This window comes from Cervus canadensis, chromosome 26 (assembly GCF_019320065.1).
Source record: "Cervus canadensis isolate Bull #8, Minnesota chromosome 26, ASM1932006v1, whole genome shotgun sequence".
NCBI classification, from domain to species: domain Eukaryota; kingdom Metazoa; phylum Chordata; class Mammalia; order Artiodactyla; family Cervidae; genus Cervus; species Cervus canadensis.
This window is the reverse complement of record NC_057411.1, coordinates 20,745,183-20,768,318: the sequence shown is the minus strand read 5'-3', so window position 1 is coordinate 20,768,318 and position 23,136 is coordinate 20,745,183. Positions and strand designations below refer to the sequence as shown.

Here is a 23,136-nt window from a genome sequence, read left to right as displayed (position 1 = left end):
ATGACAGCTCACTTGTTCAACTTCAAAAACCATGTAATTGTCATGGATTTACTCACAAGTAATGCATAAAATAAGTCTGTAAATTCTGTCATAGTTGTAATTGAATCTATTAATCACTGCCTGAACATTATTTCTCTGTATTTTTTAAATATATACAGTTCCCAGAAGAATTTTTACTTTAGGAAAGATATATTTAAAACAAGAAACTTGAAATAAGTTTCAGAGAAAGAATTTAGTTTGTTCAGAATGAACAAGTGAATATTACCAGGTGATGGTTATTTTGAATAAAAAACTACTATATCCAAATTGGCAAGGCAATATGAAGCTAAGGAATTATTTGAGAAGAGGGAGATAAGAAGGAAAGCTTCATGGAGAAGCTACATCTTAAGATGAGTCTCAAAGAAATAAATGGGCATGAAATGAAAGAAATCCACAAAGTCATTCTCTGTGGGATGCAATATGAGAGCTATAGCATCAAAATGCAAACTCCACCAAGTGTGTAGGTATGTGGGAGAGCCAGACTAGAAACTCTCCAAGCTGAAAATGCTCATCTTAAATATTAACTTCCTGTCCAACTTTATCCACTGAGTCCTACATCAACATAATTGTCTAAAGATACTTCTCAGTACATGTACTGTCCTCTCCTCATTATGGCAATCTTTTTTACTGCTTCCAAAACAAAACCAACAAAGTCATTGGAGAAGCATTTGTAATATCCAAATAAAAATAGATGCTTCTTATCTTTCATATTTCCTTCAATGAATAGTTCTACCTTTCAAGCTACCACCTGTGTATACATCTGGTTATTTAATTGATTTATAAATAATCATTTAAATATAAATAAAATAGTTTTAAATTTTATCTTCAGAGTCAGAATGGCAAACATATCGAAGACCTGTACTGTGAATAACTAATCTACACCACTTTGATAGTATTATAAATGATATATAATATCAAACCACAGAGATAATTTTCAGTCTATTAGCAACATAAAGAAAAGGATCTATTGAGGCTAAATATGCAGCCAAGTGACTATTCAAAACCTGCAGTGAGTGAATGGGGGACTCAGATTTTGTTCAACCACAATCCAGGTCCATGCTCTGTTCGTTTGCCTTTCAACGTAGATCAGTCATATTAATGTTCCAGGGTAGCTTTTTTGGTGAATATATTGTGAATAAACTTACATGGTAGGAGATGATCATTTCTGTGTCAAAAAACAATTTTATTTGTAGCATTATCTTGCTCAGTAAGATCCTGTATATTTATAGGTTTTCAGAAATTTACTACATCAATATTTTAAAATAGCTCATAAAACACACTTTGTAAGATAATTCAGCTGATCTCCTCTATATTTTTACTGCTGTAACCCTAGGAAAACTATCTGAAAAGTAGGGTTAATCAATTAATTTAACACTGGATTCATGTAAAGTAATAACTTTACCTGCATTCCTGCTTAGTCGCTCAACCATGTATGACTCTTTGCAACCCCATGATCGGCAGCCCACAGGCTCCTCTGTCCATGGAGATTCTCCAGGCAAGAATGGTGGGTTGCCATGCCCTCCTCCAGGGGATCTTCCCAACCCAGGGATCAAACCCAGGTCTCCCGCATTGTAGGTGGATTCTTTACCATCTGGGCCACCAGGAAAGCCCCATAAATTCACCTAAGTGGAGTTAAAGCCCATGGTATATGTAAAATTTATACTATAAATGTATCCACTGCTACTATAAAATTCTTCCTTCTTGGAACCATATAGCTCAGTTTTCATTATTATTATGTTTCAGGCTTCTTTCTTAAGAAATAAAATATTCACTGGATAGCAGACTTTTAGAATCCTCATTCTTACCAGTGCATCCAAAATTGCATTTCTTACTTCCTAACCTCAAAAGGACACCAAATAAGAAATAATAGTCATGGATTTGTAACGTTTCATGGATTTGCAACAATACAGATCCAAAAGTCCATTTAGAGAGCACTTATGAAAGTGAAAAGGTAAAATTGTTAGTTGTTCAGTCATGTCCAACTCTTTGTGATCCATGGACTGTAACCCACCGGGCTCCTCTGTCCATGGAATTCTCCAGGCAAGAATACTGGAGTGGGTAGCCATTCCCTTCTCCAGGAGATCCTAATATAATCTTCAGTAGTAAGTGAATTATGCCTATTTTGCTCCAGTAAAATTAATTCTTTGACTCCTCCCCAAAAGAATGTTTGTTGTCAACTGTTACGATTTTCCCCATCATCCCTCTATGCTAGGTGCATCCAATTTTCTATGCATACATCTAACATAGTACTTATCACATGATATCATCTATTTAATTATACATCTCTTCCACAGCACTCCAAGTTCATTGAGGACAGGGTCTATGTCCCTTCTTAGATTCCCGGCCCACTGGAGAAGACCAATGCTAAAATTAGCTGAGCTGCTTTTTAAAACTGCTTTGTCATATTATTCTTTGCTGGAATCTCCCCCTTAGCAAGGGCAATGCCATTGTTTTTCGTCACTTCCTTTATGTGGTACATTGTAAACAGATTATCTTAGGTTACAGCACTGACTCCCTGATTCAGAGGAAAATCCGTAGGAGTCCCAGCCCTCAAGTGTTGAGCCAGGGGCTCATGGGGTTAGGATAGAAACACAAACAGCCATAGCAGTGACTCAGACAAAAACAATGATGGCTCCAGTCATTTCCCAATTCATCATCCTGTCTTCCACCTACCCAAGATATACTTGTTATTTTAAGCTCTAAAATAATACAGCTATTAAAAGTAAGTTCTAATTTAAAGACATTTCTTCTTTTTAGAAAGTCATGCATCAATAAAGAAAATCTCAAAGAAAGTCTGTCAATAAATTAGGATTTCTAAACAATTAATTCTTAAGATGCAGGAATAAACAGTTTTCCAATTGAATTATGGGAGTTTAATTATTAATTATTAATGCAGTTTGATATATTTTACCAATCACATAAAGCTCAAAATCAAACTGCACAAGTATGATGTTGAATAAAAATTCGTTTCTGGAAAGCAGTCATAAAGGATTAGATGGAGCTATGCCACCTGTTTAAGCAGGTGTGGCTCATACTTATTCATAGTCCATCTAACTGCTGAATTGCTCCTGCCTTTTTGTTCAGGCTGGTTGACTTTCTGGTAAAGAATTCTTTTGTCTCCCTGATTCATTGTGCAACCTAATGTAAGAGTGTAATTGTCATTGGCATATATAACTAGATACTCCCTCTGGATTTATAGAAATCAAGAGCATAATAAAAAATGAACCTGCATTGGCATTATACTATTTAACTCATAGAATACCTGGTGATTTCTTTTTCAAGAGCAACTCTTAAGAAGAAATGCCTCATAGGTTTACAGTTCTCTGCATCTGAAACTTGGGACATAATTATAATTCATTTACTCACCCTCTCCTCACACAGTTTGCACATGAATTAAACAGGTTTGCAATTCTGCAGGAATTGGAGAGGTATAACAAAACTATCTGGAGTAAATCTTACTCTAGAGTATTCCCTAGATATCTAGGAATGAGTAGGAAATTGTTGTTAAAATATATTTTTATCCAAAATGAATGAGAAGTGGAAAGGCACGCTTAACTGAATGTTCTGAATAATGGAAACTTACTATACAAAATGTCTTGATCTCTAAATGAGCAAAATACAGCAAAATGCATGTAACACCAAAAAATTCACTAAATGTAACAACATATCACTCTTTCCTGGTTGCAAGCATTATTTATTCTGTTATTTAGTTATTTTAGTGTCATAACTTGCTTTCTCAAAAAGAAGAGCCTGAGACAGAGACTTGCATGCAGTAACTGATTTGAGAAAGAATAAAGGACAGGAAGAGTAAAATGGGGAGAGGAAGCTGACCATTACTAGCAGCAACCCTGGCTTCATCTCACTGGACATTATGAATTTTATTTCCCCTGTGACTAACAGGGGAAACATTTTTGCATCAGCTTTCATCCTATTCTGACTCTAACAGAGTTACTGCCCCTCTCTCCTATTGTCCATCTGGGAATGTCCAGTGGTTTCCTTCTAGCAGAAACTGAAAAGTCCTAGGCACTGACTTGGGAAAGTCATTTGTTACTCCTGAAATGAGCAGATCCAAATCTGTGTGGAACTGGTAACCATACTGTGGCCGAGATAATTGGGCCAAGAGCATGCAAAGTGGCACCAAAAAAAAGTGTTAAATGCATTTAGTATTTGGTGATTTGTATTCAAGATGTGGTGAAAGATCACCATTTTTCATATATTTTAGTATTTTTGAGGACCCAGACTTCTTTCTCAAATAAATTGTAATGGGGGACTTGAGAGTCTTTTTAGAAGCAGAATAATAAATACTAAGATTTTATTACTCTCTATGCTAACCTATGAACATAGAAATTGCATAGTCAAGACTGACTAAAATTATTATGCCTATAGAATGTGTTCTCTAAAGCAAAATAGTTAATATTAATATTTTTTAAATGTGTTCATAAATCTAACTGTGTCCATTTTCTTCTCCCTTGACATTTAGATATTGCAATGCCAATGGCAGAAAATCTTCTCCATACATGTAAGTTCATTAATAAAGAGTTATTTTCTAGTAAAAAATTTCTTAGATGGCAAAAAAAGAAAGAAGTTTCACTTGAGAGTTAATGTGGTATGCATAAAGGGGCAATGGGAAGCCTTCTTTTAAAAACTGTGTGAAGGTGATTGTAGATGGTCTTACATTGACTGATACCATGGATTTAAAATGAGGAACACATCATCTCATGCCATACTGGCAGAGGGGATCTAAGCAGTGGTAATTAAAAACTCAGAATCTAAACGTAGCTACACATTAGTTTTGAGCCCCAGTTCTGCCACTTCCTAACTGGATGAATTTACACGGGTTACTTAACTTCTCAGACCTTCAGTTCCAAGGTATTGTGATGATAAGGGGAGGTACAAGTCAGTACTTAAAAAGAGTACACACTCCTAGTGAGTACTCAAAAGATGTCAGCTATTTGCATTTTCTATTCTGCCAATGAAAACTGCAGGCCTAAGAGCTCGCTGTGGAATTCTGATCCTGGAAGCCAAGTCCATTAGTGTGCTGAGAAGTCAGCTGCCTTACATACAAGCAGCTCCTTGCTGGCTAAGGCCTTTTGCTCCCACTCTTCTGCTAGGCGCTTTAAGAAATGTGATCCCCAAGGTTACTAGAACCTGGAGCACAGTGTCGGGGAGAAGCACTCCTCTTACCTGAGGTTGACTGTAGCAGCTGGATTAGAGGAATCGCCCTCCAGAGCGAGGTGACACCAACCCCAATGGCTATCCTTCAGTCACAGCGTGGTCATTCCTGAGCAACCTGGGTAATATTTAAACCCAAATCTGTATTAGATTGCTTTCCTCGGTGATATATTTTGATGAAACAACCATTTAGCAACTAATAAGACATTTAAAGCTCAATTATTCCTATTCAAAACTTCAGTACTGATATGAGCAAAATCCAAAATTAGGAATCTGTCAGGTTGGTAGAGAGAAGTACTCAACATAGGAACAAAAGCAGTGATAAGAAAGAGATCAGCCAATCTGTGCATCCCCCCGACTAGAACACTGAACAACCATCTATGTCAATATCCGAATTTGATTTGGTTTATCTGAGATTTTAACTCGACTTTAAATAAAAGGGGAGAAGGGAGAAGCAAGAAAAATCAAACAGGGTTGAAAAGAGAGTAGAGTGGCGTGTGACATAAAGTGACATATTAAAGTGCAGTAATAGGATAAACAACAGTGTCCTACTGTATAGCTCAGGGAACTATATTCAATATCATGTGATCAACCATAATGGAAAAAGGATATATATATATATATATATATATATATATACACACACACACACACACATATATATGTATGTATGTATACATGTATGTATGTATAACTGTATGTATATATATACATATATATATGTATATATGTATGTATGTATAACTGAATCACTGTGCTATATAGCAAAAATTAACACAGCATTGCAAATCAACTATACTTCAATAAAAAAAAAAAGTAAGTGTAGTAAAAAGTGATGGAGTAGAAGTTAGAAGGGTAGAGAGGCTGTTAAAGCTTGGTAGATTATCTGATGTTTCTGAAACTATCACCCAGAGAGCCTTTATTGTATTCTTTAAATCCTTGAAATTTGCCATAAGACTTTTTTAGACAGAACAAAAGCTCTAAGGTGCCAGGTAAGATTTTGCAAAGATAATAACAAGATAATACTGCAGAGGTGGCATCCAAAAGCTTAACCGAAGCAATTATGAATAAGTAAAATCTTGGAATGAAAATTGGTACATGGATGTAAATTAGATTAAAATTCTGAGTAAGAGCAGTAACAGGGAAGTAGAGTCACCCAGGGGAGGTTCTACTAGCCCAGAGAGCATCTTTGTTTTCACATTCCTCTGAAAGACGTTGAGTAAAAGCCAACTTCCTTTAGGAGTTGTTCAAACAGAAGGGAGGATCCGGAGGAACCCTTGTAGTTTTAGGTTCTGCATTATTTGCTTTATCCTCAGCAGCGTCCATGGTAAGGGAGTGGAAAGAAAGAGGGAAAGAAAAAAGAGTCATACTCAGTGAGTCAATATGAGGATTCTCTCATTCAAAAATAACAACCACAAATGTCCTGATTCAACTCAATGATGCTTGTGAAGAGGATGCCTTAACAAACTGAAGTTTGTGTCTCACCAAAGAGAACAATCTAGAATCAGAAGCAATATGTAAGCTTAAAGATTTCAAGAGGCTAGTGAAGGCCTTTTAAAAGTCTACATGTCCCTCTTCTGTGTTTCTAATCCTTTCCACACTCCGGAAAGAATATCTCAGGATACATCTTGTCACATATAATGCATAACATCTCTATGAAACAATTGACCATCTAACCTTTCCAATAAATTTAAATATTCCCACTCTTGATACAAATACCTTTATCTAATTCAGAGCTTTTCAATCTTAACTACTAATATTTTGGGCTAGAAAATCTTTTGTTTCAAGGACAGTTCCATGCATTACAGGATTTTTAGCAGCATTCCTGGCCTCTGCCCACTAGATCGCAATAGCCAAACACTGCCTCCTTCCAGTTATAGCAACCAAAAATGTTTCCAGACACTGCCAAATTACTTCTGGGGATGGGAGGAGCATGTAAAACTGACACCAGCTGACCCACTGCTTTAGTCAATGACCACTGCATTGATTTTGGCAGGTTTTATTTACTCTCCAAATTCTTATGAACAAACCTTATACACAAAAGGGTTTTGTAGTCAAATATTTTTATCTTAAGATGTCTCATGAATTACACTATATAGACTTCATTTCTACAAACATTTGAGAACTTGTTTGAGCTTCTTTTATGTGATGAGTTCTCTCCATTAGGTTCTGGAGATATATATATATATATATATATATAATTTTTAAAGGTATGGTTCTTGCACTCTAGAAATATTTATTAATGAAGCTGAGAATCTCTAGCAAAAGGTACCATAAATTGTTAAGGGACAAGCTCAGTGCTTTAAGTGGAGTAAGACAAGAGGATCAGAGACAGGATCAGACGGGTAGGATAATAGTGAAGTTTATACTATTACTGAAGATTTGCTTTAAAGACTTTAGAGTCTAGCAGTTTCTCTGGACCTAAATTGACGCTAAAGCACAGTCTTGATACTGGAAAGTATATAACTTTGGGGAAAGGGTTAATTCTCTTCATGTATTATTCCTTTTATCCGAGTAAAACACATTTCTATCTACTCTCTCATCAGTATCTCATTCACATTCATTCACATTTTCTTATGAATGCTTCCTAGCAATCATTGCTTTAAACAACTGTTCACAAATTTTAAAAGCACACATTTTTCCATGCAACTTTGTAATTTGTTTTACAATTATTCCAAATTTAATCATTTAATTCCACCTACCTCTTTCAGGAGGTCATAGCAAGGACATACACACACACAAAGGGGATGAGGATGGGGGAGAAAGATGTCCATCTGTTTTGAATGAATTCTCAGGAAATCTCATGACATCAGCAAATTAGGATTAACATCTCCAAGACTGTGTTTTTTCTCAATTAAAAGTTAATAGTGGCTTATTTGTAGAAAGGTAGATTGTTTAAGAAGGCATGCATAAGTGGTATCGATATCATTATGTGCTAATGACTCCATTTTGGGGCAGGTTGTGGACATCGCAAAATTACTCGCTCTGGCAACAAGATAGCCGGGGGCATGGATGCTGAGGAAGGAGAATGGCCCTGGCAAGCTAGTCTTCAACAGAAAAATGTCCACCGATGTGGGGCCACTCTGATTAGTAACAGCTGGCTTCTCACTGCTGCTCACTGTTTCGTAAAGTAAGCTCTGGACCACATAAAGTTCTCAAATTCACTCAAGTACCTAAAAGTCTGATAGGTATCTTTCAAGAATACAGCCATATAACTATGCTTCCAACTGTCCAGTATTGTGAGATATAGCTCAAAATTACTCAATGAATTATGAGTTTTTTAAAAAAAAAAAAAGATATATTCAGACTTAGCAATGTTATCAACAGCGGCACATTTTGGACCAAATAATTCTTTGTTGTGGGGAGCTATCTTGTGCATTATAGAATGCTTTCGAGCATCCCTGTCCTCTAGACACCTAATGTCGGTAGCATCCCCTCAAGACTGACAACCAAAAACCTCTCCATACATTAGCAAATGTCTCTTGGAAGACAAAATAGCTCTCAGTTGAGAGTCACTAAGGTGAATCAATTTCATAAGGAGATTAATTCAAATTTCATAAATTAATTCAAATTTCATAAATTAATTCAATTTCATAAGGAAACTATAAAGCCCAAATTGAATACAGACCTTCTGTTTCTTTCTCATCTATTACATTAGGTCTAATTTACTTCAGTTCAGTTCAGTTCAGTGGCTCAGTTTATAAGTATTTTAGCCCCTTCTGCAACCTTCCATACATATCTCTGTTTGAAATGATTATTTCTTTAAAGGATATATTATTATACCAAAAGTTTGCTTTTTTATACCTAAAAGTTTTTTACCCTTTTGTTTGAGGGTTCGTGTCACCAATTTCTGTTGACTTTACATAACACTTACTGGTTTTATAAACAAACAAAAATTCCTCTCAGACTTGAGAGTTGTAAAGTGTCCCAGCAGCACTATTTTTCAGTGCTTAATGTATTGAATACAACCCTTGATTAACAAGTAATAGCAAAAATCAGAATTATCTTTCTATTTATAGTTTTTAATGATTATAAAGGAGAATTTTGACTATATCCTTAATTTCCATAAATTTACTCTGTCTCATATCCTTGCACACTATTTATTAAATCTTATTTATCTTGTATTGTTATATTTATCTTTCGAAATCCTCCTGAGTCTTTTCTGTACAAAAAAAAATAAAATGTAGTTTCTATGAGTTACCTTTTAAAATAGAGCTTATTATTCAAAATCTATTCATGCTATCATTATTTTAACTTTTTTTCTTACATACAACTTTGCTTTTGTATATTTATATGCCCTATGGAATTCAAAATTTATCTATCTATTTTTGCAAGTATAAGATTAGTTCCTACAACTCCAATATATAGGACTTCTAATAAATAAATCTGTTCTCTTTAGGGCCAGGGATCCCAAACAATGGAATGTTAGTTTCGGGCTCCTTTTAAGTGACCCACATATACAGCGAAGTGTCAAGGATATTATAATTCATGAAAACTACCACTACCCCTCACACAACAATGACATTGCTGTCGTGCGTCTGTCTTCACCAGTACTATATACAAGCAATATCCGAAGAGCATGTCTTCCAGAAACTTCTTATGCATTCCCACACAATTCTGATGTGGTGGTCACTGGATGGGGAACATTACAGTCTGATGGTGAGTTCCTAAACTTCTATCATTATATGGTTTGGGTTTTAGGAGTTTTAAAAAAAATACTCAGAATCACAGCTAAACCTGAGAAGTACTCTCTCTAGGTCATTTTAAAGGAGATTAAAAAACCAACCTCAATGACATTCATATAGAAAATACAATTTCATAGCATTTTTTTATGTAACTTCACTTCCCTTAACAATGGCAGTTTTTACAGAAATGTAATCTTTGAATGAATTGCTTATTCAAGTAATAAGCAATTCATTCACCTCCATTTCATTTATTCATTTACTCATTCAATAAATGTTTATTTTGATCACAGCCTTTATTCCAAGTACTTTCCTGAGTCATTTAGATATATTAGTAACTAAAATAGGCAAATATTTCCTGCACTTACAAAGCTCACATTCTTGGCAAAAGAAGACAGACAATAATCATGAGATATAATAAATAATATTATACAGCATATTTTCTGTAGGTAAGTACCATAGAAAAAGTAAGCACCACAGAAGTTTGGACATTTTTGATGGGGTAAAATGAATGGCCTCCTGTGACAAAGCAATACTTGAGCAAAGACCATTCAAACGTGTGCATTTACATGAGCCTAATAATGTAAGCGTGTTGTGTTTGTGTTCATAAATGCATTTAAAAGCAGAAAAAATAAACCCCAAATTCCAAGATAGGATTATAGTAACAAATAGCAGAAAATCTGAAAATGATCACAAAATGTATATTTCTGGAGTATGAATTTTTCATTTTGTTTTCTAAAGTATATGTGTAATAAATATAAACTTCCAAAACAATTCAAAAGTAAAAAAATTCCATCAACATGGATGGACACACTTAGTATTTCTAAATATGGTCATTTTTAACAGTAGCTGGGTGTGTTCATAACATTATTTCCTTGTTGATAAGAAAGCACACAAATACAAGTTTAAATAAAACATATGTTTTACATTGATTTTGAAATTGTACACAGTGTTAGCTACTAATAACCTAGCCAGGAAGATTAATATTGACTTTAGAAAAAGTTATATAATTTTTCCCCTAGGAACAAGTCCTAATATACTCCAAAAGGGATTAGTGAAGATTATTGATAACAAGACCTGCAACAGGAGAGTGGTATATGACGGTGCGATCACACCTGGGATGTTGTGCGCTGGGTTTCTGGAAGGAAGTGTCGATGCCTGCCAGGTAAATCTGCCTATTCTATTTTCAAACAGATTTTTTTGTATGGTTTTTAATTTCCAATTAATCTGTTCAATGGTCTCAAAAGACTGATAATCTTTAAGGACTGAAGTATGTATTATAGCCAAAGTAGCTGATTAAAATTATACGTCTTATATATAATAATAGGTCTCATTAAAGTATTAAAAGGCTAAATAACCCTTACTGAAAGGGGATGAGAATCAAGTTCAAATAAGCAATGAAGAGATGCAACTGAATATTGGTAACTTTAGTTCAGCTGGTCCTCTTTCACTGGGAAATACAACTGGATCTGACAACAGGACTAAGGATTTAGAGATTTTTGATTTAGGCTGGCTCCAACACCTTAAATATTTGATTTATTTAACATTTATATAGATTCTTCATGAGCTAGCCACTGTTTTAAGCTCTTTAAAAATAATTTAGTTGGGTTATGACAATCTTGTGACAAAAGAGAAATCTGTTTCCTTTACTATTATAAACCCTGTTTCTCAAATGAAGAGACTGAGACAAAGAGATCAAGTAATGTCTAAACTAACACAGGTGTTAAATGACAAAACTGAGATTAAGTTCAGGAAATTAGATTCCACAGCCTCTAGTTTGAATGCTGCACCAAGCTTCCTTTCCATATGCTTAATATCCTTCAAATACTTCTGATGCTGTTTATAAGCAATAGTTCTAGAACCAACAAAAATACTACTGTAGTTATCTAGGCAGGCAGAATCAGTGATAAATCCAAAAGGATCCTTATCCTATTCATTCAATTTACTCATTATTCTTGCACTCTAGGAGCTAGATGACATGCAAACAAGAACTTGTAATACATAATTATCATTTCTTATTACTTATTCCCATCTTCCCAACTGTCCCATTAAACTTACTCTTCAAAGTCATTACAAACTTAAATTCTGTTTCACTCAGGTTTCTCCCAGTCCATCACCCTCAACCCCATGACTCTCTTCTAAATTGGTGCAGCCTAGAATCCATGTTTTATTATTTCAACCACTCCATTGACAGCACCATCAATGATTTCATCATCTTTTGATTCCCCCACACCCATCTCAATCTCTGAACACAAAGCAATCTATTTGCCTTACTTGCTTTTATATATGATCCACTGTTCATGAGGTTCTCAAGGCAAGAATACTGAAGTGGTTTGCATTCTTGTAGTGTTTTGCTTACAAGAACTTTTAGAACTAATACCCCAAAAAGATGTCATTTTCATTATAGGAGACTGGAATGCAAAAGTAGGAAGTCAAGAGTAATGGGCAAATTTGGCCTTGGAGTACAGAATGAAGCAGGGCAAAGGCTAATAGTGTTCTGCTAAGAGAATGCACTGGTCATAGCAAACACCCTCTTCCAACAACACAAGAGAAGACTCCACACATGGACATTGCCAGATGGTCAATACCAAAATCAGATTGATTATATTCTTTGCAGCCAAAAATGGAGAAGCTCTATACAGTCAGCAAAGCAAGACCAGGAGCTAACTGTGGCTCAGATCACGAACACTTTATTGCCAAAATCAGACTTAAATTGAAGAAAGGAGGGAAAACCACTAGACCATTCAGGTATGACCTAAATTAAATCCCTTACAGGTATACAGTGGAAGTGACAAATAGATTCAAGGGATTAGATCTGATAGACAGATTGCCTGAAGAACTATGGATGAAGGTTCGTGACATTGTACAGGAAACAGTGATCAAGACCATCCCGCAAAAAAAGAAATGTATAAAGGCAAAATGGTTGTCTGAGGATGCCTTACAAATAGCTGTGAAAAGAAGATAAGCGAAAGGCAAAGGAGGAAAGGAAAGATATACCCATTTGAATGTAGAGTTCCAAAGAATAGCAAGGAGAGATAAGAAAGCCTTCCTCAGTGATCAGTGCAGTAAAATAGAGGAAAACATTAGACTGGGAAAGACTAGAGATCTCTTCAAGGAAATTAGATATACCAAGGGAACATTTCATGCAAAGATGGACACAAAAAAGGACAGAAATGGTATGGACTTAACAGAAGCAGAAGATATTAAGAAGAGGTGGCAAGAATACACAGAAAAACTGTACTAAAAAGATCTTCATGACCCAGATAATCATGATGGTGTGATCACTCGCCTAGAGCCAGACATCCTGGAATGTGAAGTCAAGTGAATCTTAGGAGGCATCACTACAAACAAAGCTAGTGGAGGTGATGGAATTCCCGTTGAGCTATTTCAAACCCTAAAAGATGATGCTGTGAAAGTGCTTCACTCAATATGCCAGTAAATATGGAAAACTCAGCAGTGGCCACAGGACTGGAAAAGGCCAGTTTTCATTCCAATCCCAAAGAAAGGCAATGCCAAAGAATGTTCAAACAACCACACAATTGTACTCATCTCACATGCTAGTAACATAATGCACAAAATTCAGCAATATGTGAACTGTAAACTTCCAGGTGTTCAAGCTGGATTTAGAAAAGGCAGAGGAACCAGAGATCAAATTGCCAACATCCGCTGGATCAACAAAAATGCAAGAGAGTTCCAGAAAAACATCTACTTCTGCTTTATTTAGTATGCCAAAGTCTTTGACTGTGTGGATCACAACAAACTGTGGAAAATTCTGAAAGAAATGGGAATACCAGACCACCTGACATGCCTCTTGAGAAATCTGTATGCAGGTCAGGAAGCAACAGTTAGAACTGGACATGGAACAACAGACTGGTTCCAAATTGGGAAAGGAGTAGTCAAGGCTGCATATTGTGATCCTGCTTATTTAACTTATATGCAGAGTACATCGTGAGAAACACTGGGCTAGAGGAAGCACAAGCTGGAATCAATATTGCCGGGAGAAATATTAATAACCTCAGATATGCAGATGACACCACCCTTAAGGCAGAAAGTGAAGAAAAACTAAAGAGCCTCTTGATGAAAGTGAAAGAGGAAAGTGAAAAAGTTGGCTTAAAGCTTAACATTCAGAAAACTAAGATCATGGCATCCAGTCCCATCACTTCATGGCAAATAGATGGGGAAACAATGGAAACATTGTCAGACTTTATTTTTTTGGGCTCCAAAATCACTGCAGATGGTGACTGCAGCCATGAAATTAAAAGACGCTTTTTCCTTGGAAGAAAAGGTATGACCAACCTAGACAGCATATTAAAAAGCAGAGACGTTACTTTGCTAACAATTGTCCGTCTAGTCAAAGCTATGGTTTTTCCAGTAGTCATGTATGGATGTGGGAGTTGGACTATAAGGAAAGCTTAGCGCCACTGGAGAGATGGTGCATGTGATACAGAGGCAGGTTGAGGAGGGTAAAAGTTCCATTTGGGGTTTGCAAAATATGAGGTGCCTATGGAATATCCAGGTACATATGTCCAATATATCATTGTAAATAAAAATCTTGAGCTCAGGAAAGAGTTCTGGCTCCAGAGATATACCTAAAAGTCATTGTCTTCTGGACAATAGTTATATTCATGAGCATGGATTCAATAACTCAGTGTATAAAATAAGAAGCAGCTAAGTAACAGAACTCAGGTATACATGCTTTGAAAGGGCTAACAGTAAGAGATAAGAATGATCAGAAAAACTGAAAAGCACAAGAAATTGATCTCACCAGAGCCCAGGGATCAGAAAAAAAGGGGATGGTTAATAGTATGTTATGTGATGTTAACACATAACATCAGGTCAAGTTAACTGCTGGAAAGTGTCTATCAAATTCGACAATTGTTTACTGGTAAAGTTTGGAAAACTGCATTGGTAGAAAAACCATTTTGAATTTTTCTACCAATTGAATAAAAGATTGAGTGAGTTGTATAAGAGTATTAGTTTAATATAGTCTCATTTATTTTTTCATTTGCTACTCTTGCCTGAGAAGACATCCAAAAAAGGTATTGCTAAAACCAATGTAAAAGTGGTTACTGCTTACATTTTCTTCTAGGAGTTTTATGATTTCGGGTCTTATATTTAAATCTTTAATCCATTTTGAGTGTATTTTTGTATGTGGTATAAGAAAATGGTTCAGTTTCATTCTTTTGCATGTAACTGTCCAGTTTTCCTGAAAGTAAAAGTGAAAGTCACTCAGTCGTGTCTGACTCTTTGCGAATTCTCCAGGCCAGAATAGTGGAGTGGGTAGCCTTTCCCTTCTCTAGGCGATCTTCCCAACTCGGGGATCAAACTAAAAATCCACATGGCAGGCAGATTCTTTACCAGTTGAGACACAAAGTAAGCCCAATCACCATTTATTAAAGAGGGTGCCTTTCCCCCATTGCCTACTATCCTTGCCACATGAAAAGATGCTCAACATCATTAATTGTCAGAGATGTGCAAATCAAAGCTACAATGAGATATCACCTCACACCTGTTAAAATAGCAGTTATGAAAAAGAAGATACAAGTGTTGGTGATTGCCAAAAAAAAAGGGAATTCTTGTACACTGTTGATGGGAATGTGAATTGGTGCAACTGTTACCGATGACAGTTGGAAGTTCCTCAAGAAATTAAAAATATAACTACTTTATTATATGGAAGCTTCCTAAGTGTCCATTGATAAGTGAATGTATAGAAGATGTGGTGTATACACACACACACACACACAGAGACACACAATGGTATATGATTCAGCCATACAAAAGAGTGAAATCTTGCCATCTGCAGCAACATGGATGGACCTGAAGGGTATTGTGCTAACTGAAACAAGCAAGACAGAGTAACAGTTACTATATGATTTCACTTATATGTGAAATCTGAAAAACAAAAGGAAACAGACTTATAGGAACAGAAAAGAATCTAGTGGCTACCAGAGGGGAAGGAGTAGGGGGCAGATGAAATAAGCAAAGAGAATTAAGGGGTACAAAATTCCAACTGTAAATTAAATAATGAAGTAGAACATAGAAATATGTCAATAACACTGCAACAACTTTGCATGGTGGTCAGTTCATAATATATTCAATATAAAAGATCAAATTACTATTTTATATACCTGAAAATAACATAATATTGTATGTTAATTATAACTCAATTTTAAAAAAAGGAGTGAAGAAAAGAATGAGAAACTGGAAACTTCAGTATAGACTACTACATTAAGTTTGGGCTTCCCAGTGGCTCGATGGTAAAGAATCTGCCTGCAATGCAGGAGACCTGGGTTCAATCCTGGAAGATCCCCTGGAGAAGGAAATGGCAACCCACTCCAGTATTTTTGCCTGGGAAATCCCATAGAGAGAGGAGCCTAGTAGACTACAGTCCATGAGGTTGCAAAGAGTTGGACATGACTGACCGACTAACACTATTACTACGTTAAGTCCCATTTTATGAAAGGAAGATAATTAGAACAATAGAAGAGCTTTTAAAATCCAGAAATATTGTGATTTTTTTCAGGTAGACAAACCAAAACAAGCATACAAAAAACTATATATGCCTACAGAGAAAAGGCAGTGAAGGAAATGAAGACATAGTGGAAAAAAATACACAGAACAATTACTGATAAAACAAAGTTCTTGATTCAAAGAAGAGATGAGGGGATTAACCCTGGAAAGAACCAAATACATCCATTTGCCTGAAAAGGAGAGTAAACATAGATGTGGGCTGATGTAGGTGAGCTGGGAAATCAAAAGGGACAAGGACAAGGACAAGAAATGGAGAGATTGCTACCTGTTGCTCTCTACTTATTCCATCAATTTGAAACTAAGTAAAATACTAGGTTCCAAGTGAGAAAATCAAATTTTTAAAAATTCTGAAATGAACCTTGTATGTTGCTGGTGTGAACATAAAATGGTGAGCCTATATGGAAAGCAGCATGGTAATAATTTTTCAAAAACAAATAAAAATAGATGAACCATACATTCCAGCATTTCCATTTCCCAGTATTCACCCAAAAGAATTAAAAGCAGGAATACAGATATTTGTATATCCTTATTCATAGAAGCATTATTCACAAGGGCCAAAAGTCTGAAGCAACACAACTTTCCATTGATGGAAAAATTGATAAACAAAATGTGATATATGCATAAAATTACATATTATTCCACCTTAAAAAGACGAAAATTCTGAGACACTCTACAACATGGATGAAACTTAAGACATTATGCTAAGTGAAATAAGCCAGTCGCAGAAGTACAAATACTATACAACTCCATTCATATGAGGCACTTGAAATAGTTAGATTCATAGAGACAGAAAGTAGAATGGTGATTGCCAGGACCTGGAGAAAGGGGACAATGAGGAGTAACCATTCAATGCTGGATGTAGTTTCAGTTGTCCAAGATGAAAAAAGTTCTGGAGATGGGTGGTGATGATGATCACACAATATGAATGTACTTAATGCCATTGAATTGCATACTTAAAATGGTTAAAGTGGTAATTTTATGTGTATTTTACACAACTGAAAAATAAATAATAACTTTTTTAAATTATGAAATGAGGAGTTTTTACTGGCTCTTCTTAACAATGAGAATGAAATATGTCTTGGGACCCCTAACTAAAGGGGAGGAGGTGTTGGTTTAAGGATGTAAATTTGTAACGAGATTTTCTTTCACAGTGTATGGTTGGCCCAGATTGTAGTGGGGAGGAGGGTAAGAAGTTAAGAATCTTGTTGGCAGAGTAGTGGTATGGATAACTCATGCACTATAGTCACATAATGAAAGATAGAAAGTAGGAGGTAAGTTAATACACTAGGAGAAAAGGGAGGAGTCAAAAATTAGCTTTCTCAAGACGCTGAAGAGCAGATGTAGGCTGAAAAGGAATAGAGTGAAAAAACTGCAAGTATAATGCTGGTAATAACATTTCAAAAGTGGAGGCCATCCAGGTGTTTCCCCAAGGTTGGAAAAGCAATAGCCCAGTGCTGGTAGTAAATATAAACTACTTCTTTTTCAACATCTGTGTGAAAATGAGAGGGTTTGGGGAGATAATCAGAGAATTCTTCAGCATACTGATGATGATATAAGCAAGAATATCTTAACTATCTTTTCTGGGTAATAATTGAGTTGAAAATTTTCAAATGTATTTCTTAGTATTATATGGTTGTATCCAAAGACATATATTGATGTCTTTGATTTAAATACATGATTATAAAATCAAAAAGTGTTCTTGACTAGAATCATTTTAATATTGAAATATTTAGCTTTTTTCCTTCTGTTTCTCCTGTCTTTACTACAGGAGAAAAAAATTAGCAATATTCATACTTAAATTGTAGTCATTATATATATATCCTTTTCTCTCTAGGGTGACTCTGGTGGACCTCTGGTTGGTGCAGATAATAAAGGCACTTGGTTCCTTGCTGGTATTGTAAGCTGGGGAGATGAGTGTGCCCTTCCAAACAAGCCTGGAGTCTACACTCGAGTGACCCATTATCGAGACTGGATCATGTCCAAAACTGGGCTGTAGTACAGAACCACTTTGTAAATTAAAGTTCAAAAATTATGCCCTTGTTAAATATGTTTGTAACTTCAAACCATATTTAACTTAGTATCACCTCTCTTTATGCACGTTGAATGTTCCAAATTTAAACATATCTGTATAATTTTAGAATTATGAAAACTTTTTGTGTATTAAATTTTGACAAATATTTAGTGATAGCAATGGACCAGGACACAGAAATCTCCTTTCACCCCTCTCTAGACTGAAGGGAATTATTTGAGTAAATATGGATTGCAGTTTACTAAGGAGATCTTCTCTCTTGATTTGTAGATCCAGATCCCTTGGGAAGTCACAGATTAGGTGTTATCAATAAACTCCCTTCTATTGCATATAAACAATCTCCTCCTGAATTACGTGGACTCCTCCAGATCCATATATCGGTGGGTTGTAAGCTACTGAGTTGCAATAATACTGCCTATAAAAATTTTTTCAGGAAAATTTGTCTACTTGTTTTCTTTCTAGTTTTTGTACTAATGCTAATCCCCTATTGATGGCTTCCTTACCTTGAGTGACACACAATAGCATGATAATCCCATGAACTATCCCAAGTCAATAGATTCCTTGACAAATTCTGATGTCCCTACTATACTGTTATATGATATAGTTGTAACTAAGTATCTACCTAGCATAGTACTCTAAAATGAAATATTTGTTGTGAAATTTTTGCATGAGTTAACACAGTATGTTTATTATTTGATTGGCCTTAAAATATTCTGCTATATCTTGAGTCATACATGTGTAAAAATTAACATTTCTGTGCCCCCCAAAGTAGTGCTGAAGTCCTGGTCAGTGTTCCTGGGCCCAAGAAGGCTGTAATGTGCCTTATGGAGAAAATGTATAAGTGAGATGAGCCTTGTCAGGCATAAGCTATAGTGTTGTGTCCATGAGTTCAATGATAATGAATCAAAAACCTTGTACATCCAGAAAAAGGAAGAGGAAATTTGCTGATCTGTACATGAGGCTGCTTCAGAGAGTGCTAAGCTGAAACCCACAGTATATGACGAAACCATAGAAAAGCTGCACAATGGTGAAATTTGTGGATTCATGAGATGAGGGCTGATTTGTTTCTAAACAAGTCAAAATAATTTTAATCGGCAAAATGTTACAACTTCAAAAGGTATTTACACTGACAACACAAACTTCGTCTAAAAGATCTTAACGAAATAGTTTAAATTCACTTTTTGTTATTCCATCTTCAGAATCCATTGTGCATTTTATGCTCAAAGGACATCTCAGTTCAGCTAAGCCAAACTTCAGATGGTCAGTTGCCACCTCTGGTTGATGGCTATAGTGCTGGTCAAACCCATGTCTCATCCATTTCACCAACTCGAGTCGAAGTTAAATGATAGATTGTCTTTCATTCTAACTAGCATCCCAAATACCAGAAGTTCTAGGCCAAGGGTCAATTATTGGTATTTTTTATTAGAGTATAATTGCTTTACAATATTGTGCTAGCTTCTGCCGTACAACAAAGCAAATTACCTTTCCATATACATGTATCCCTTTTGGACTTCACTCCCACCCTCTCCATCCCACCCACTAGGTCATCACAGAGCACCGAGCCAAGTTCCTGTGCTATATACCACAGGTTCTCACTAGCTGTCTATTTTACACATAGTAGTGTATTTACGTCAAATGCAATCACCCAATTCATCCCACCCTCCCCTTCTCACCCTGTGGCCACACGTCTGCTCTCCACACCCATGCCTCTATTCCTGCCCTGGAACTAGGTTCAGTTCAGTCACTCAGTCGTGTCCGACTCTTTGCGACCCCATGAACCGCAGCAGGCCAGGCCTGCCTGTCCATCACCCGCTCCCAGAGTCCACCCAAACCCATGTCCATCGAGTCAGTGATGCCATCCAACAATCTTATCCTCTGTCTGGAACTAGGTTCATCTGTACCATTTTTCTAAACTATATGCACATATATTAACATACAATTGTTATGCCCGATGTCCGAATCCCCGAGCGGGAATAGAGAAGGCCTCCAAGACAATGCAACTCGCAGAAAGGGAAGTTTATTACTGACTCGAGCCAGGACTCTCTGCAGTAACCAACGCAGTGGTGCGGGTCAGAGAGCCCCGAGCTCAAGCTGTTACACAAATTTATAGGGTGAGAAGCGGATTGGTTACACGTTTGCAAAGCAATTTCATTGGTCAAAACTTTCGCGCGCGCGCAGGACTTTCCTGGGGGTTTCCGCCCCATTCCTAATTTCCTAATTGGCAAACAGTGGTCAGTATTAAGTGAAAGCTAATTGGTCCTAACTGGCAAACAGCAGTCAGTGTTAAGCGAAAACTAATTGGTTGTATCCAGGTGGCCTGATAATCTTACCAAGTAGGAAGGCCTACTCTCGCCTCGCAACAATATCTGTTTTTCTCTTTCTGACTTACTTCACTCTGTATGACAGCCATAAATGGAATGAAATTGGGTCATTTTTAGAGATGTGGTTCAATCTTAAGGGCTGATTTTTTTAAAGTATAGTGGACAGCATTGTTGTGAGGCTGAAAATCAAAGAAACTCATGGTAACTAGTTTGCACATTTCAAACTAGTTATAGTGTGATATTGTGATATAGTGTTACAGGGTGGAAAATGTCGAACTTGCAGGTGAGGCAGTTTCTGCATATCAGGGATTTGGGGAAGAATTTTTAAAGATGTACAGTTGATTTATAATATTATGTTAAAGAATTTTTTAAAATATCTGCTATGTATTATACAGGAAAAGGCTTGTGTAAAGAGCAGGTGTTCAACACCGATGACTTTTGGCTTGTTTTTATAAGGATGTTGACAAATGAACCTGTGTGATGCAAGTGATATTTTTGGCTTGCAGAAATCTAACAGTGCATTTTCACTAGAATCAGTGGTTCGGTATTCACCGATTCAGAGTTCATGGCAACTTTATAGGATATAACTACCACAAATAAGTAAAGTGAACTGTATATTTATGCTATATTTTTGTTTAAAAATGCATGTGTTACATTTTTCTAAGAAAACACACTCTTCTTGATTTCTAACTCATCTATCTCCACCACTAATTTTCCTAAAGCAGTCTATTTCAGAACCAAAACAATCTGTTAGAAAATATTTCCAGATCCTTCAGAAAGGCACTTAGGACGTAGATTCCATGTCCTATGGTATAATATTTCGTCCAGGTCTAGAAGTAGGGAGGAAGCCAGTATTTCTGAGCATATAGTGACAACAAAAGGGAACCCAGGTAAGCAACTGGTCTAAGCTGCTCAAAACCCAGGAACTAGGACAGAAGAAACGAAGGGGTCCATAAGGTAAGTCCAGCCCTCTTATCCGTCCTTATATAGTACCAGATAGACCCCTTCAGGGCCTGGGTGGTGCTATGTTGTTGTTGGTGGTTAGTCTCTAAGTCATGTCTGACTGTCTTGTGACCCCATGGACCATAGCCCACAAGGATCCTCTGTCCACGGGATTTCCCAGGCTAGAATACTGGAGTGGGTTGCCAGTTCCTTCTCCAGTGGATCTTCCCAATCCAGGGATTGAACCAATGTCTCTGCAATGGCAGGTGGATTCTTTACCACTAAGCCACCAAGGAAGCCCAGATGATGCCACACTCATGTTTCATTCACCTGCCAAGAGAGTATATATAGCAGGTATTTAGTAATTATTTATTTAATAAATGAATGTAAAACAACAAACAGATAAATGAAACTACAAGAATGGGCCATCTAAATTAAAATAGCCACCCTTACTTTTAACATTATTCTTTCTTTGGCTGCTACAGAAGCAAACCTTTTGATAATAAGACAAATCAACCTGGTGATTTAATAAATTCCAGTCTAAGTCCTACCAGTAGTAGGACACAAGATCATCTAGCACTCAATGTGTAAGATACAGCAACACCACAGAGAAGTTTCTAAGTGGCCGTAATGTGAAATGATCCAATTACAATATAAAGGGATGTATATTATATATGGACATGCGTAGAAGTGATTAAAGCATTTATGCAGTATTCCCTCTAATACCTAGCTACCCTATAAAATAATGTGCAAAAACAGCAAGTACAATAAGTAGACAATTATAAAATCAAAGCAATGACAGAAAAATTATTCATGAAGTTAATGATTTTATCTAAACATTAAGATTGATTGATAAATTTGAATGCATCTCAGTATTAGATCAAATTGATTCTAACTGTTCAGGTCCTAGTTTGATGTTTCATAGAGGACAGTTCTGAATAAATATATTTATCTAGTGTTTGGATGCTCAGCATTGTGTGATTGAAAAGAAAACAAATTTTTTGAGAAATTACAAATTTATGATTCTTTAAATCACAAATCTTAACTGGATCAATTTATTTTTAGTATTTTCTTCTTTTTCATTTTGCATCTATTAAACTGAACACTTAACATTTTTTTTTTTTTTTAGAAAACATCTTCACTAGAGTTACTTGAATAATATCCTAAGTGAATTTGAAATACAAAATTAAGTGTCAAACGTCCTTCTTCACTTAGGAAACATGTTGTGAAAACCAGGCCATCTGCTGAGATGCTACAGTTACATTTGGCCCTCAGAAAGTGTTTGTCTGCTTGCTTTAGCACCCTGCTGGATTACAAGCCCACAAAACAAGTTCACCTTGATCTTTCCCTTTAAATACAAAGCATCTCAGGGACAAAATTTGACATAAATATAAACCTGTGACGTTACCAGCCAGAGAAG

The 23,136-nt window shown here is 36.1% G+C and overlaps 1 protein-coding gene across 1 annotated transcript in view; it reads left to right on the top strand.

Moving 5' to 3' along the window:
* The window catches only part of LOC122428010 (transmembrane protease serine 11C-like), a 60,139-nt gene extending 41,719 nt beyond the window's left edge, over nucleotides 1-18,420 (top strand). Inside the window, exons 5-9 of the mRNA XM_043447619.1 lie at nucleotides 4,520-4,558; nucleotides 8,170-8,341; nucleotides 9,611-9,870; nucleotides 10,916-11,058; nucleotides 18,259-18,420. Of these exons, the coding sequence (XP_043303554.1) occupies nucleotides 4,520-4,558; nucleotides 8,170-8,341; nucleotides 9,611-9,870; nucleotides 10,916-11,058; nucleotides 18,259-18,420 (776 nt within the window). The remainder of the gene's footprint in view (nucleotides 1-4,519; nucleotides 4,559-8,169; nucleotides 8,342-9,610; nucleotides 9,871-10,915; nucleotides 11,059-18,258) is intronic.
* The last annotated feature ends 4,716 nt before the right edge of the window (nucleotides 18,421-23,136 follow it).